The sequence below is a fragment of the Trematomus bernacchii genome, unplaced genomic scaffold (genome assembly GCF_902827165.1).
Source record: "Trematomus bernacchii unplaced genomic scaffold, fTreBer1.1, whole genome shotgun sequence".
Classification (NCBI taxonomy): Eukaryota; Metazoa; Chordata; class Actinopteri; order Perciformes; family Nototheniidae; genus Trematomus; species Trematomus bernacchii.
In genome coordinates this window covers 1,582,640-1,596,711 of record NW_022988082.1, presented here as the reverse complement: position 1 = coordinate 1,596,711, position 14,072 = coordinate 1,582,640, and the positions used below count along the sequence as shown (strand labels likewise).

Sequence of the window (14,072 nt, the reverse complement as noted above, 5' to 3'; positions counted from 1 at the left end):
GGTTAAAGGATTTGCCAAGGAAAAAAGGAGATGAACAATATAGGCGAATATAGATGTGCAGTCACATACAATGCCATCATCCATTCTGCTGAACTGTCCTCTGGTCTGCATATTTAACTGATTCTTAGCCTGCTCATAACCATATCTGCTTTCGTCAATACATGTTGTAGGAGCCATTTTATGGGTGTTGTTGGTGTCTCAGTTTACTGTATTTATATTTATAGTGCAGTACTATTTTGAACAATTGGCGGTGGCAGGGTTTATAAAAGGGGTCACAGGTGACAGGAAAGGAGGAGGACACAGGAGGAAGAGCACACCGATTCCACCAGCCCGGCAGATGCTCATACCACAACAATGCTGATACAGCATTCCCACTATATGTTATGCTACGGACAAAAAGTTTATTATTATTATTCCGCCGACTTATTTTGGCCCTCTTCTCCTCCCACATTCAACATCGCAGAAACTCTGTTCAAACATCAAAACGTTCAGCTCGGTCAGGAATCGACTGCTATTACTTTTCTCATTCATAACTTTCATAATTCCAGAGATACATCCCATAATTCATCACATTTTTAACCATTGAAGTCAATGGAGAAATTCTTCAGACTTCAACAAATCTTCATGCGACTTCAACTGCTAACTGTTCATTCATACTTTCACTCAGAAACCTCATTCCAACTTTAAAATGTTACACATATTTCTGACATTATTCGTGTAACACAACTTTTAAATCTGATTCTCACTTTTAGAGATATTAAACATTGTTCAGACCTTGTTAAAGAGGTTTTCTTCAGATTTTAACATTAACTAGAGTGCGTGATGTCACAGCTAGAGTGGAGCAAATCTTGAAATTTGCCTTCATATATTTTTTTTAAACTGCCATAATTCCCAAATCCTACATTCCTGAGACATAATTTTTCATGACAAACGTAGGAAAACATCTCGTAGCTTGAAAAATGACAAATAATTAAGCAAAAAATAATTAAACAAAATGCCTCTTGAGGGCATGAAGTGACAAAAACGTTCAACATGTCTCCATTAAAACCCATTGTAATTTCAGGCTGATATTTCCTCACAGCAGCAGCCGCACACCTTTAGTTAAACTGCCAAAAAGGCCACATTATTTACCCGAAAGTACACAAAAATTACACTTCAGATACTCAACTTCCTTGACATGCTTCACGTTTTGAAATTTCACAGATATCTGTTATCGTTCTTCCACAAAACGTTCACATGTAAGAGGTTTATCTCTCATTCAGAACAATGCAAACATTTGATCTCTACAGAGCTCGTTAGCTCAACTATAAACACCTGTGTAATGGAACACGATGATGTCATCACTCCAACTGTTCATTTCATACTCACACACACACACACTCTCTCTCTCACTAACCCTAACCCTAAACTCTCTCGCCATGAAACACGATGTCGCTGTAAGTCCAAGGGACACGGTCCAATCGTCCCCCAATCTTCACTTGTATATCACCGGTCCATGCCTCAACAGCTCTACGCCAAATTTGAAATCTCACCATATGCCGTTTCCATGGAAACGCATCCCTCGCCATAAAACACGATGTCCCTTTAACTCCTATGAAAATGTTCAAAAAGTGCTCAAAATTCACATGTGTGCTCACAGTCCAGCCGTGAAGACATCTACGAAACAGTTTTGAGATTTCTTCAAATGCCGTTGCCATGGCAACACAATGCTCGCCATGAAACACGGTTTTCTCATAACTTCAGTGAAAATGCTCCAAACGGCCCAAAACTTCACAGGTTTGGTAACGATGCAGCCATCAACGCATCTAAGTGTATTATGGGGTGTCATCAAATGCCGTTGCCATGGCGACAGATCATTCGCCATCAAGTTAGTTAAAAAGGTTGCAGTTCAAATATTCTGCTGCTTTTCCAAGCCTTTTTACTTTCTTTTCTTCACTCATCACACATTCAAGCCCCCAGTGTTCATGTATCATTTCAATCTAAATTCTTCACTTTCTTCTTACACATTACATTTCAGCATAGCAGTTTAGCGTCAGCTTTTCAGCATAAAGCATTCCCACTAGCAATTTCTTCAGGAATTGCATTCTCTAGTTAAACCTTGGTATGTAAAGCAAAATAAACATCATTCTAAACTGCAGCAAAAGACCGGAAATCATCTGTTTGTGTCTGCGTCAGGATCACTCTAAACCCTCCTGTGAAGTAATGGCAATAAAAGAAGAGGACATTGGAACAGGTCAAATTGCCATTACACATGTCTACAATCAAACAACAGAGGCACCACCTAAAGATAAAGATGGACGTCACAGTGTTCCCATCTGCCTGCTGTGACCCCGCAGTGACCTAAACCTGCTCAAAATATCCTGAAGGGAAAAGGTCTATCTACATAATATGCATTAAGTCTAACGTTCAAACACATTTAATGATGTATATATTAACAGATAGGTTAGCTTAACAAATCGCCAAATAGGCTGTTTATTTAGTTCATTAAAGATTGAGGCCAGTGTCACATCGGCCCATCGTTTGCTCCTGGTGTTTCAACAGTCATTTGATGAAGTAAGTACCTCAGTGAAGAGATGCTGGATGACTGTAGCCAGAGCCTCCACCCTCCGGTTCCCCTGCAGCAGCAGCCTCCTCAGCTGGCTGAGGGCCTGGTTCTTCTTCTCTGCCTGCTCTTTACTCTGGTTCTGTTTAGCAGCGACCGTCCGCTCTGCCCCCCAACCCCCCCCTGCACCCGGCCGGGATGCATTCTGTAGGCGGGATCCTGCTCTGGACCTCAACGCAGTTTTTGGCTTCAACCCGAGACCAGAGGCTCCATTGCAGTGGCTCTCAGGGGCCGGCCCCGGGAGAACTGCTGTCCCTGGTGCATGCACCACCTCTGGCACCTAAAGCAGGCAAGAAGTACACAGGCAATGAATGAATCCTCATGTACAATATAAGATCAAAGGTCTGCACAGGAAATATTCATGCATGAGGCCCAATATGTATAAAAGTTATATGGTCAAATATTATTAAGGGGGCTATACCATTTTTCATCTAGAAACCGGTGTATAAACACCAGCAATCAGTCTGAAAGCTACAGCAAACACTAAAGAACCACCACAGGAAAAGCCTTCTTGCTTTATCGTGTTCATATCCTCTGTATATTTTTTACGTATTGGATGAATGCAGTGCAGTATTGTGTTATTTTTTCATCTAATTCAATCAATCAATAATTTATAAGATGCTGCTTGGTAAAGGTTCTGACAGGGTGTTCTGCCCATGATGAATGTGCATCATAAAGCTGAAAACTGGATCAGACAGCACATACCGGGTCTGGTGGAGGTAGCTGCTCCCTCTGGCTGTTCCCTGCTGCTGATGGAGCTGCTGATGGAGCTGCTGACGGAGCTGCTGATGGAGCTGCTGATGGAGCTGCTGACGGAGCTGCTGACGGAGCTGCTGATGGAGCTGCTGACAGAGCTGCTGACGGAGCTGCTGATGGAGCTGATGGAGCTGATGGAGCTGCTGACGGGGAGCTGCTGGTGCTGTTTGTGGGTCTGCTGCTCGCCTCCCGCGGCTTGTTTTTGTCCACTGCAAGAGAATGGTGTCCTCTTAGTGCGTGAGTGGCAGGTACAACATTCAACATGGTCCCCACACACAGAATATCTCTGAGCCCATCAACAATGTAGGGAGTTCACGCCACAACACACAACAGACCACACACAGCACACAACACACAGCACACAACACACTACACACAACACACAGCACTAAAAACAGCCATCCATCCTCTGAAGAGAAGAACACAGTTATAACAGAAGAAAGAGAGAACATAAACAGTCAACCAGTCTCCACCAGCACAATATCTAAACCCTGCCCACACACACACACACACACACACACACACACACACACACACACACACACACACACACACACACACGCGAGAATACGCCCTACTGACTGTTCTAGGCTTAGACAGATGCATCATGGGAGTGCGTGGAAATGATGAGCAGTTTGTGTGTGTGTGTGCATTAAGGAGTGCATTACCAGAGACAAAGCAATTAGAGAGAGAGACAGTAAGACCAACACATGGTTGATTCTCTCTCTCTCTCTCTCTCTCTCTCTCTCTCTCTCTCTCTCTCTCTCTCTCTCTCTCTCTCTCTCTGTTCCAAACGGCCCAAAACTTCACAGGTTTTGGCACTCACTGTGTGTACATACCACTTGCACATGCACACAGACATGTATTATTCATAATTATCACTATCCTCACAGATAAATGTTTATTCAGCTACTCAGTGTTTTACCTGTAATTATTATGTTTTCATGATTCATACTCATAGTTACATTACAATTTCCCTACGGGATGAATAAAGGTTTATCCTATCTCATTTTATCTAATGGTTTATTTGAAGACGTGAGGCTCTGAGGCCTTCAAAATATTTGAATCCCTCAAGAGCCACCTGTAATCAGTCTCAGCGGAAACTGTCATCATCGCCAAATTTCAACGGAGAGAGTCAATGAGCGTAAGTCCTGTTCAACCTGCAGTCAGTGTTGACTCCTTACACATACTGCCACCTACTGGTTCTCTATCTGTATCTTCAGTGTATGGTCTGTATACGTCTCCAGAGCTGTGAAACAAGAGGTGAGTGATTGAAATGGATTGGCCACTTCAGTATGAGATTGATAAGGGTGAAGAGATTCATTGGCTCACACTGACTTGTTGTGAGCAACAGTTAAATCAAAGACTGTGAAATGCTGGCTCCCTTAAATAAATCAAAGAGTCATCAGGCAGCCTCGAATGACAGGAACAGTCTCAGTCAGGTCACTTCCTCTGTGTCTGTTTCACTTTGTACAACCCGCTCAGTTTACATCTCACTGTACACACTATGGCTCTGCATTCATGACCAGGGGCCTCATTTATAAAGCCTTGCGTGGGATTCACGTGGGAAGGTTGCTTACGTAGAACAAAGCAAATAAATACGCACAGACATTTTCCGATTTATAAAACGCACGCACGTCCTACGCCGGTTTCCCTTTATAACGGTACGTCCACACGGCAGCGTGCGTTGAAGCTTGCCGGTGGGTGTGTCTGGCGCACGACCAACAACCAATCACATTAATCTCCCGCCCCGGACACACAAGCACGCGGTTTGATTGGCTAGCACTTGTACTGGCATATGATTTGATTGGCTGACGCTTCCGTCGAAGCTTGAAAAGTTTAACTTTTCTCAACTTTTGAAGCGAGCAACGGAGGCAACCACAATGCAGTTCGGCAAAGCCTGACGTCACCCCATTCAAAGTGAATGGGAAGCGTCTCCGTTGAAGCAACGCACGCTGCCGTGTGGACGGGCCAGAAATCACAATCAACTCGAAATGCGGCGCAGCTTTTGTGGGCTTCACGTAACGCCCATATTTGCCTATAAATAGTCAAAGAAACGCCCCATATTAATATTCATTTTGACTGACTGCATGAAGAAGATCGCAGGAAATGACGACAGAACAGCTAAAAAAGACATCTCACACCGTGTCAGATTTTGGTTATTTTGGGGAGGTCGAGATAAATCATATTGTTTGGTGGATGCAGTTTGAACCAGAGTAGCAGCATGGAGGTCGGATCGTCACCAAAATAAATAAATAAGTGACAAAATGACAAATGACAAAAATAATACACATAACCTTCCTCAGGCAATGTAACTTTTTCAATATCATACCAAGCAGGTATGAGTGTGCTTGACAGTGTGTCTCTGGAAGGGGGGCGGTAATTAGGGGCAGTTCATAAATCCATGTAAACATGACAACATTATTCAGTTAAAACGAGACGCTGCGTGCGCACCTCCTAAACCGGAAGCGGAACAGAGACATTGGATTAACCGTTGTTATGCCCTTAAACAAAACTTTTGATCACAAGGCAGCAAAGGTAAGACATAATTATCATCATGGCTACGTAAAGTGAAGTTGTTTTCTTGCTCTCTCCTGGTTGCTAGTTCAGTGAGTTTTGGTCGTACAGTGATGAGACTTATACCAATGGAATCAGCTTTCATGTGATATGTTGTTTGTGCAGATACAATGACGTATAAAAGATCGCTTTTGCCAGTTATGTGCTAAAGTAGCCGTTAGCCCCGTTAGCCCGTTTTGCTAAGTGTTGATTTAGACCAGGGGTGTCAAACTCAAATACACAGTGGGCCAACATAAAAAAATGGGTACTAGTCGAGGGCCGGACTGGTTCAATGTTTATTGCAAAACGTATTGAAATGAATTTATTGCACATATTAAACCTGGAACTAACAAAGCTTAAATTATTGCCTATTGTTTTTCAACATTAAACATTAAATAATCAGTTGCCTTCATTTCTTATGGCTCTATCTGCAGCTTTTCCGGAGTCATTTCTTATGATTACATTTCTCCACAGGCCAACAACAGCTTAAACTATTTTCCTCAAAGAAAAAACCAAACATGTCCTGTTGTCGCAAGAAAAAAAGTGCAGAAGGAAACATCCATGTAAACTCAGTGTGCTGCTCTGTGATACTAGTTCAAGCCAGATACTTGGCATCTCATCTTGGGTGCAAGTTCATCAATGTTTGGGGTCAGGCTCTGAGCTGAGGAAATCCTCAGGATTGAGTGAAGGTGTGCGTGCAATATACCGGCGGGCCAGATCTAATAGTAATTAGAAATTATCCTGCGGGCCGAAATTAAATCCACCAAGGGCCTGATTTGGCCCCCGGGCCTTGAGTTTGACACATGTGATTTAGACTCTTGGTGCTGGACTTCTGTTCCATGTAGGTAAATGGTCAATATCTGTCTGTTAGCTGAGTTTCTTCCCGTTAAGTGGGTATGCATCATTAATAGGTTGTCAAATGTTAAGAAGCGTGGTTGCGTCTGCCCCCTATGGTCTGCCGGGTCTCACACAGTGTTGCCAACTCCATAGTAAGGAAAGTAGCTATTGGCTGTCCGAAAAGTCACCAGAAGTCCCTAAATGACGTCATCGCCTAATTTGCATATCCTGTAATGGCGGTAAAAAAACGTTCCACCCCCTTCAAGGATCAAAACTTGAAACCATCAGAGTAAATCCAGATGACAGTAGATCAGAAATGTCTCTATTAGAAAAAGTAGAAAGTAGAATCTCCCTTACAATAAAGGCAGTATGCCCGTGTGTCATCTCCAATAAATGGCTTCAACCATCCTTTAAACTCAGGGTTTGTTTCCCACTCCTTTCTGTACTTTTGTGAATACAGTTTACTTAGAGACTGTGACATGATGACCTACGTGGATGTGTGCCTCTCTGTCACAGAGAGTGACTCTCTGTGACAGAGAGGCACACACACAGTGGACGAGGTGATTAAGTGACTGTTACATTTAAATCCGGCTCAAAACCAGGACGGCTTGGCAGTTGGCGCATGCACAATTTATTTGCAGTCTCGACCTATGGTCTCGACGCGGGAGAGTGTGGCTGTCTCCTCTCTGCTCTGACTGCAGCTGAGCTGCTGCGGGAGGCAACTGAGCGCCTGTGAGTACTATGGGAGGGCAAAGGGGCTCACGGCAGCACCCCCGGCTCGTTAACAGCAGAACAATAAGTGAGTCTCCAAACACCAGAAAAGTCCCTAATAACACCATTACAAGTCGTTAGATTAGTCGTTAGTTGCTTTTGACAAAAATAAGTAGCTGGAGTGTTTGGAAAGCCGCCAAATTTAACGACAAAGTCGCCAAGTTGGCAACACTGGTCTCACAATAATAAGAGCGCTGTTAGGAGAGATGACGAGTGGCATTCACAGTGGCCAATCAGAGTGGCACTCAAACCGGATACGTCACACGGGATGAGGGTTCCCAACCAACCAGAATTGTTTAAACTAAGGAAGTAGCGTAATTCATATACCGATAGCAGCACCTTTTGTCCAGCGGCTTAATGGTATACCAATACCGTCCAATCAGGTACCGGTACTGACTTAGTACCGGTTCTCGATACCCATCCCTAAACATGATAGTATATAAAACCATGCTCGTATCTATACAACCTATAGAAATGCAAAACAGCCTCAGTTTAGACGCAATTATGTCCTTCTGCATACCGCATCATTTATGAGAATACATGTCATAACATGTATAGTAGTGGTGGTCTAATGGATAGTGAGGTGGGCTGAAGATCGGAAGGTTGTGAGTTCAAATCCCGCCTGGAACACCACCACTAGTGTGCCTTGAGTAAGGCACTTCTCCAGGGAGAATGTCCCTGTAATTCGCAATTGTAAGTCGCTTTGGATAAAAGCGTCAGCTAAATGAAATGTAATGTAATGTAATAACATTAAAGGTAGGGTAGGTAAGTTTGAGAAACCGGCTCGAGATAGCTAGAATTTGAAAATACACGACCGGAGAAAATCTGGTCTTATAGAGCCCCTCCTCCAAGGCCTGGTCTCAGTTGGATAGTCAGTAAACTGTCACAGTATTTTTCAGGGCCAACTAAACAACACTGGTTCAGTGCTAAACATGTCTTGAGATACTTAAAGGGCACAATAAATCAGGAGTTATGTTTTAAGCTTCAAGATGAAAAACTGGAACTTCTTGCATACTGTGATATGGAGTATAACAGGGTACTGTTTGAGTCTAACTAGCAATGGGCCTGTTATTTCATGGAGATCAAAGTAACAGCGAACAGTAGCTTTGCCACCATGTGAGGCAATGTACATGGCACTGGCTGCAAAAACACAGGAGAGTCTGTATCTTGTACAGCTAATAGCGAGCATGGACAGTGAGGGTCAATAGCCGCTTTCACACCAAGTACTTTGCGGTACTTAGTTCCCAGTACTTAGTCCCCCCGAACTCTTTAGTCCCTGGAACTGTCCTAGTAGATCGCGTTCACACCGGAATAAGTCCCTGAGGGAGTATTACGCAAATGAAGCCGCTGACGTCACTTCTTCTTCTTCTGCTTTGGGTTTACTGGCAGGCCGCAAACAACTTCACGGCGTATACTGTCACCCGAAGTCCCGGAGTCCCCCGGAGTTGGGGACTGGCTTCAGTAGAAGCTGCTGGGTCGCGTCTTCCGAGTAAATGCCAGAAGCGCCGACACCTCCTCATCACTCCACGCTCCCATGTTTTCTTTTGTGTTGCCATAAGTTAGTCCCTCTCCATTGGTGCGCTGGGCTAATGCTAATGCTAATAATGCTAATGCGAGCAAATAAAATGGCGGCTTCACACAATTTTTCGGAGTTTTACGGGGCGTTGTTTGCAATTCGCCCAGCCAATCAGAAATGGTTAGTGTGGCCGACACACCCACGAACCATTTCCTCCCCAGGAAAGTACCTACTCTCTAGCAGGAACTATCTGGGGGTGAAAAGATTCGCGCAAACTTTTTGGTGTGAAAGCAAAATCCCAAGAACTATCGGCCTAGTTCCTGGGAAAAGTACTCCGGTGTGAAAGCGCCTAATGTACTCCTGTGAACATCTTTGAGGATAACCAGGGTGCAATTGCTCTATCCGAGAACCCAGTATGTCGTCAAATATGTAAACTATGGATATCAGGTATAATTTTGTTGGTCTGTACTGAGTGATAACGTTGATGGTGTTTGTTTATTTGTTCCTTCGTCATGTGTTGAACAAAGTTCACGGTATTCCTACCCTAAGATGGCAACGTCATCACAAACCGAATGCTGCAGTCCAGATCTACTGAGCATCTCTGCTGAGCCTGGCAACAATATTCAATTGAAATGTCCTGCCACCACATTAGAAAAACAACAGCAACCTCCACATCAGATTAAAGTGTGCACGACTGACCAGACTCAGCTACTTCATTGTGTCTTGGTGAGTGTGTGTGGACATGCACATGTGGGGGCTGAAGCCTGCTCTAACCTACATTTCAGGGCGATGGCAGGCAGCAGCAGGGAGGTGGGTCTGTGGAGCTCAGAGAGAAACACACTGCAGCAAAACACGTGCTGCACAGCGTACAACACAGAGTGGAACATCTGAGCCGACATTCACTGAGGGACAGGGAGGAGCACGTTCCAACAACAAAAGGAGAAAAATACTGGCTGCAGAACATGAGTTTATTCGAACATGGAGACCATTTAGAGGGTTATGGATAAAGATGATTTTTTACAGATTATGAAGGCATTACTGAGACACACCAGAATACATGAATGATTTAGAGAAAGCTTGTGGCCTAAAGATTCTGGCAAACATGTCCACACGTGAAGCTGTTAAAGTCCATCTGGAGCAATGTTAGTTTAGCTTTTGGGCCTGCCAGTGATCATGTTCTTCACTCAAATCTCCAAAAAACACAAGCACCTCTTTGATGTTTGGCAGAGCAGCGCAAACCTTTAGCATGAAACTTCCCTGGATGTTTACATAATGCTAGCATTATTGTTAGCCTAGCAGGCTTAAGGCTTAAGCTAACAATGCAATCCTCTCTAACCCTAACCCTTCCACAAGGAGATCACTCTTATAACAGTTAAATGAATAAAAGCCCAATGCAGCTATGTTGGTTAGTGTGTGTGTGAGTCACGTGGTAAGCACCCCTCTGAGTGTGGGTAAAATGGCTAACAGGAGCCAGCAGCCACAGCTATTCATAACGCCACTGTTCAAGCACTCATACAGAAAGCTTACACACACACACACACACACACACACACACACACACACACACACACACACACACACACACACACACACACACACACACACACACACACACACACACACACACACACACACACACTTGTGTTAAGACAAGTGACGACCCTATTGTAACCCTATACATCCATGGCGGCTGTGGTAGCCGGCATACACACTACTGAAAGCACCCACAGTGGGGGAGAAAGGGAGGCAGCAATGCCATGCAGAGGTAGATTAGGGTGAGGTGGTGGACATTGGGTCCGGCTAGCCTTCCCATAACTAAAGATTGATCTGAAACAAGAAAAAGAGGAAACCTCACCCATTAAACAATGTGAAATAGGAGGAGGATGGATTAAAGAGGGATGAACTAATGTGGAACAGGGTGATACAGAAATATTTTATTGATATGGAAAAAAGATACACACTTCCCAAACTTGAACAGTCGCTTATGATACTAAATAAGCTTAAAGACCTAATTTGAACAATTCTAATCAGTAGCTAATGAAGGGGAAGAATTATGATGTATGCTTTGTGGTAGCATCCCACTTTAACCACACCCAGCTATGTGTATCTACAGTGCATTAGGAATAGATTGATTCTCAAGCACCCTGAAACACATGGTAAAGAGTGATGGGAACAAATATGGATGAATGGGCAGGTTGGAATGGAACTGTGACAATCACTACTTTCTCTAAGAAACACAGCAATCAGGTCCCAGGAGGTTAGGAGGTTAATGACAGTGATGAACCTGTGGGCCTGAAACATGTTGATGGATCAAACATTGATGGCTGGATGATGGGGGGTATGGAGGACTGTGATGTATCCAGACCTGCGTGGAAGACCACAGTGTTCTTCCTGCATCCCGACAGCAGCTGTAGGTTTCGGAAAAGCCCTTTGGCTTTCAGCTTCACATGGAAGTTGGACAGCGACAGTCTGGGAGACCATAGCATGTCTTCTTCTGTCCCTAAACTGATGTTTCAGTCTGGACTGTTTTTTTTGTGTAAGAACTTTGTACTTTCAGCGCCTTCTCTGCTCCACTCTCAAACAGTCGTGCAGGAAACACAGAGTTCTTTACGTGGTCCAAATCCCCAGTGTTGCTGGTTACTGTTGTCACCTACACTTCAGGAAATGATGTCCTTATTATATTATTTTCTAGCGCCCCCAAAGCATTTCTGTACAAGAATAATTTGTAATTCACTGTAGTTGCTTCAAACTGAAGTCCTTACTCTCGTCAGAAGTATAAATGATTTGTCTTTAATGTCAAGATGTGTAAATAATTCCAATCAAAAAGAAAAGACTTTTGCTCCAAGAATGTCTGCCTTGCATCTCCATGTCAGCCACGTGGTGATCAGAAAATACAAAATAAAACAGGAGTTATCATTTCAAAGGGAAAAAGGAGTCTGTTGTTTTAAAGCTCAATAAATAACAAAGAAGACCTTTGACCGGCACTTTTCTAATTTTGGCCGGAAGATTTAAACTTTAACGGACATCTTGACCGGCGAAAGAAACTGAAACTGAAACTCTGCCGCACGGTCCCCTCGTTCCTTGGAAGAGGCGGAGAGGTGGGTGTTTGTCATCTGCTGGTGGACTAACCGGAGAGAATTACAGTGCTTGCCTCGACGGGGAGGGATTGCATTGAATTAAAGCAGCGGGAGCAAACGCTTGCCTCAGGGAGGGAGAAAAAAAGCCACAGCGGAGAATAAACAGAAGGGTAACCATGGTAACTATGGGCGGGAAGTCTTCTTCGTTGCTTTTGTGGCAGACTACAGCGCCACTTAAAGGCCTGGCATATGTACTACAGCATCTCCAGCGCTTTCGAGCAGCAATGGCCGGCCGTGGCCCAACCCCACATTCCCCTGATAGGTGGAGAGTTGGCCCAATAGCCGTAGCGCCACCGTCCTGACGTCAGGACAGTGTTCAAATCTGGATCAGTTTTGATCAGATCCGTTGCAGCCCCTTTTTTAGAGATTTGGGTATGGAGGAAAATAGAGAGGGTTGTGTTTTCTGACACTTGGTGAGTTCCCTGGAACACCAGGGACACATATTCATGTATAAAAGACGTACAAAAGTGCATTTTGCATGATAGGTCCCCTTTAAGTAAGCTTTCTTAACGGTAATTAGTCTGCTCCGGAGCAGGTTTGGTGTTCAGCATAAGTTACCATGGAGATCTACCCCGGTAAGAAGTGAACCAGCGTCGTAGGACCGAAAACCCAGAGTTAACCCTGAAGTTAGCTCGCTAACCGCAAATTCTGCTTCGTAGTACAGGGCACAGGTCACTGGTGTCTCTTAACCTGTTAAATGTTATATTGTGTTGCTATGCTGCATGTATCTGTAAAGTTCTTCACATCTGATCTGAGGGGAATTTCTTGTGGTTTATTTTTAACTTGTGATGTGTGCCATTTTGTAAAGCAATTTGAGCTGCACGTGCTGTATGAAAAGTGCTGTATAATAAATAAAGCTTATTATTATTATCCTCTGCACAATTTTTTTATTTTTTTTATTTTACCTTTATTTAACCAGGATAGGTCTCATTGAGATTAAAAATCTCTTTTTCAAGAGAGTCCTGGCCCAAGAATGGTAACAGCACAGTTACAGACAGTTTTACAGTTACAGACAATTAAAAAACACACAATCACAACACAGTCATACACCAAGTTTAGCCAAAGCATTTACAGACACAGCGGCCTGCTTCAAGGTCAGTTAAAGTTGCTTTGAGTGTGTTTAATGAGACCAGCTCTCTGAGTTTCAGCTCAGTTTGAAGCAGGTTCCAAGCTTGAGGGGCAGCGTAACCAGTGGCGGTTCTACGGGGTGGCACGGGGTGGCTGGTGGATGCCTTGCCACCCTAGTTGCCACGCCAGTTGGCAGCTTTGTTTTGAAAGAAAAGTTGTGGCTCATCAGACATTTATGAGATAAAATCTCTAATGTCCGAGTGCAAGTGAATGCAGCACAAGACGCGAGCCTTGTAACCCCTCCCCCGGCCCTGGCGCGAGCGTGGAAATATGATTGGCGGCGATTTCATTTGAACAGGACGGCGCAAAACGAGAAGCATTTCGGATCCAAGCAGACGGAAGGAATGAGGTATTTGCGGTCTACAATGACAGAGAAGAGACTGTCAAGTTTGGCTGTACTCAGCATTGAATCAAAACGCACTAAAGCTTTAGATCTTAATACGTTTGTGAGGCGTTTTGCTGAACAAGATGGTAATCGCCGCATTCAGCTGTTATAGGCATGCCAACTGGATGCTCTGCTCACGGATGACTCGATGAGCATAATAAACTGTTAAGATGATGACCTTACGTGTGTATAACATTTTTCTTCTTTGTGGGGGTCTGCCCCCACAAACAGTTTAAAATAAGAATGTAAATATAAGTCATAAATAAGGTGTGTAAAACTACACTGCCCAGCCAAAAAAAAGTAACCACTTTGATTTAACTAGGCCAGTAGGTAAGGACTTTCCACTGGATAATAACTTACTGCAGTGATGTATATGTTTGAGCT

The 14,072-nt window shown here is 43.9% G+C and overlaps 1 protein-coding gene across 2 annotated transcripts in view; it reads right to left on the bottom strand.

Annotated features, from left to right (window-relative positions):
- LOC117474909 (microtubule-associated tumor suppressor 1 homolog A-like) overlaps positions 1–14,072 on the bottom strand; it is a 47,971-nt gene that overhangs the window by 19,367 nt on the left and 14,532 nt on the right. For both annotated transcript variants that reach the window (XM_034120941.1, XM_034120942.1), the window contains 2 exons: positions 3,308–3,567; positions 2,562–2,882 (listed from right to left, as the gene is read on the bottom strand). In XM_034120941.1, the coding sequence (XP_033976832.1) occupies positions 2,562–2,882; positions 3,308–3,567 (581 nt within the window). The remainder of the gene's footprint in view (positions 1–2,561; positions 2,883–3,307; positions 3,568–14,072) is intronic.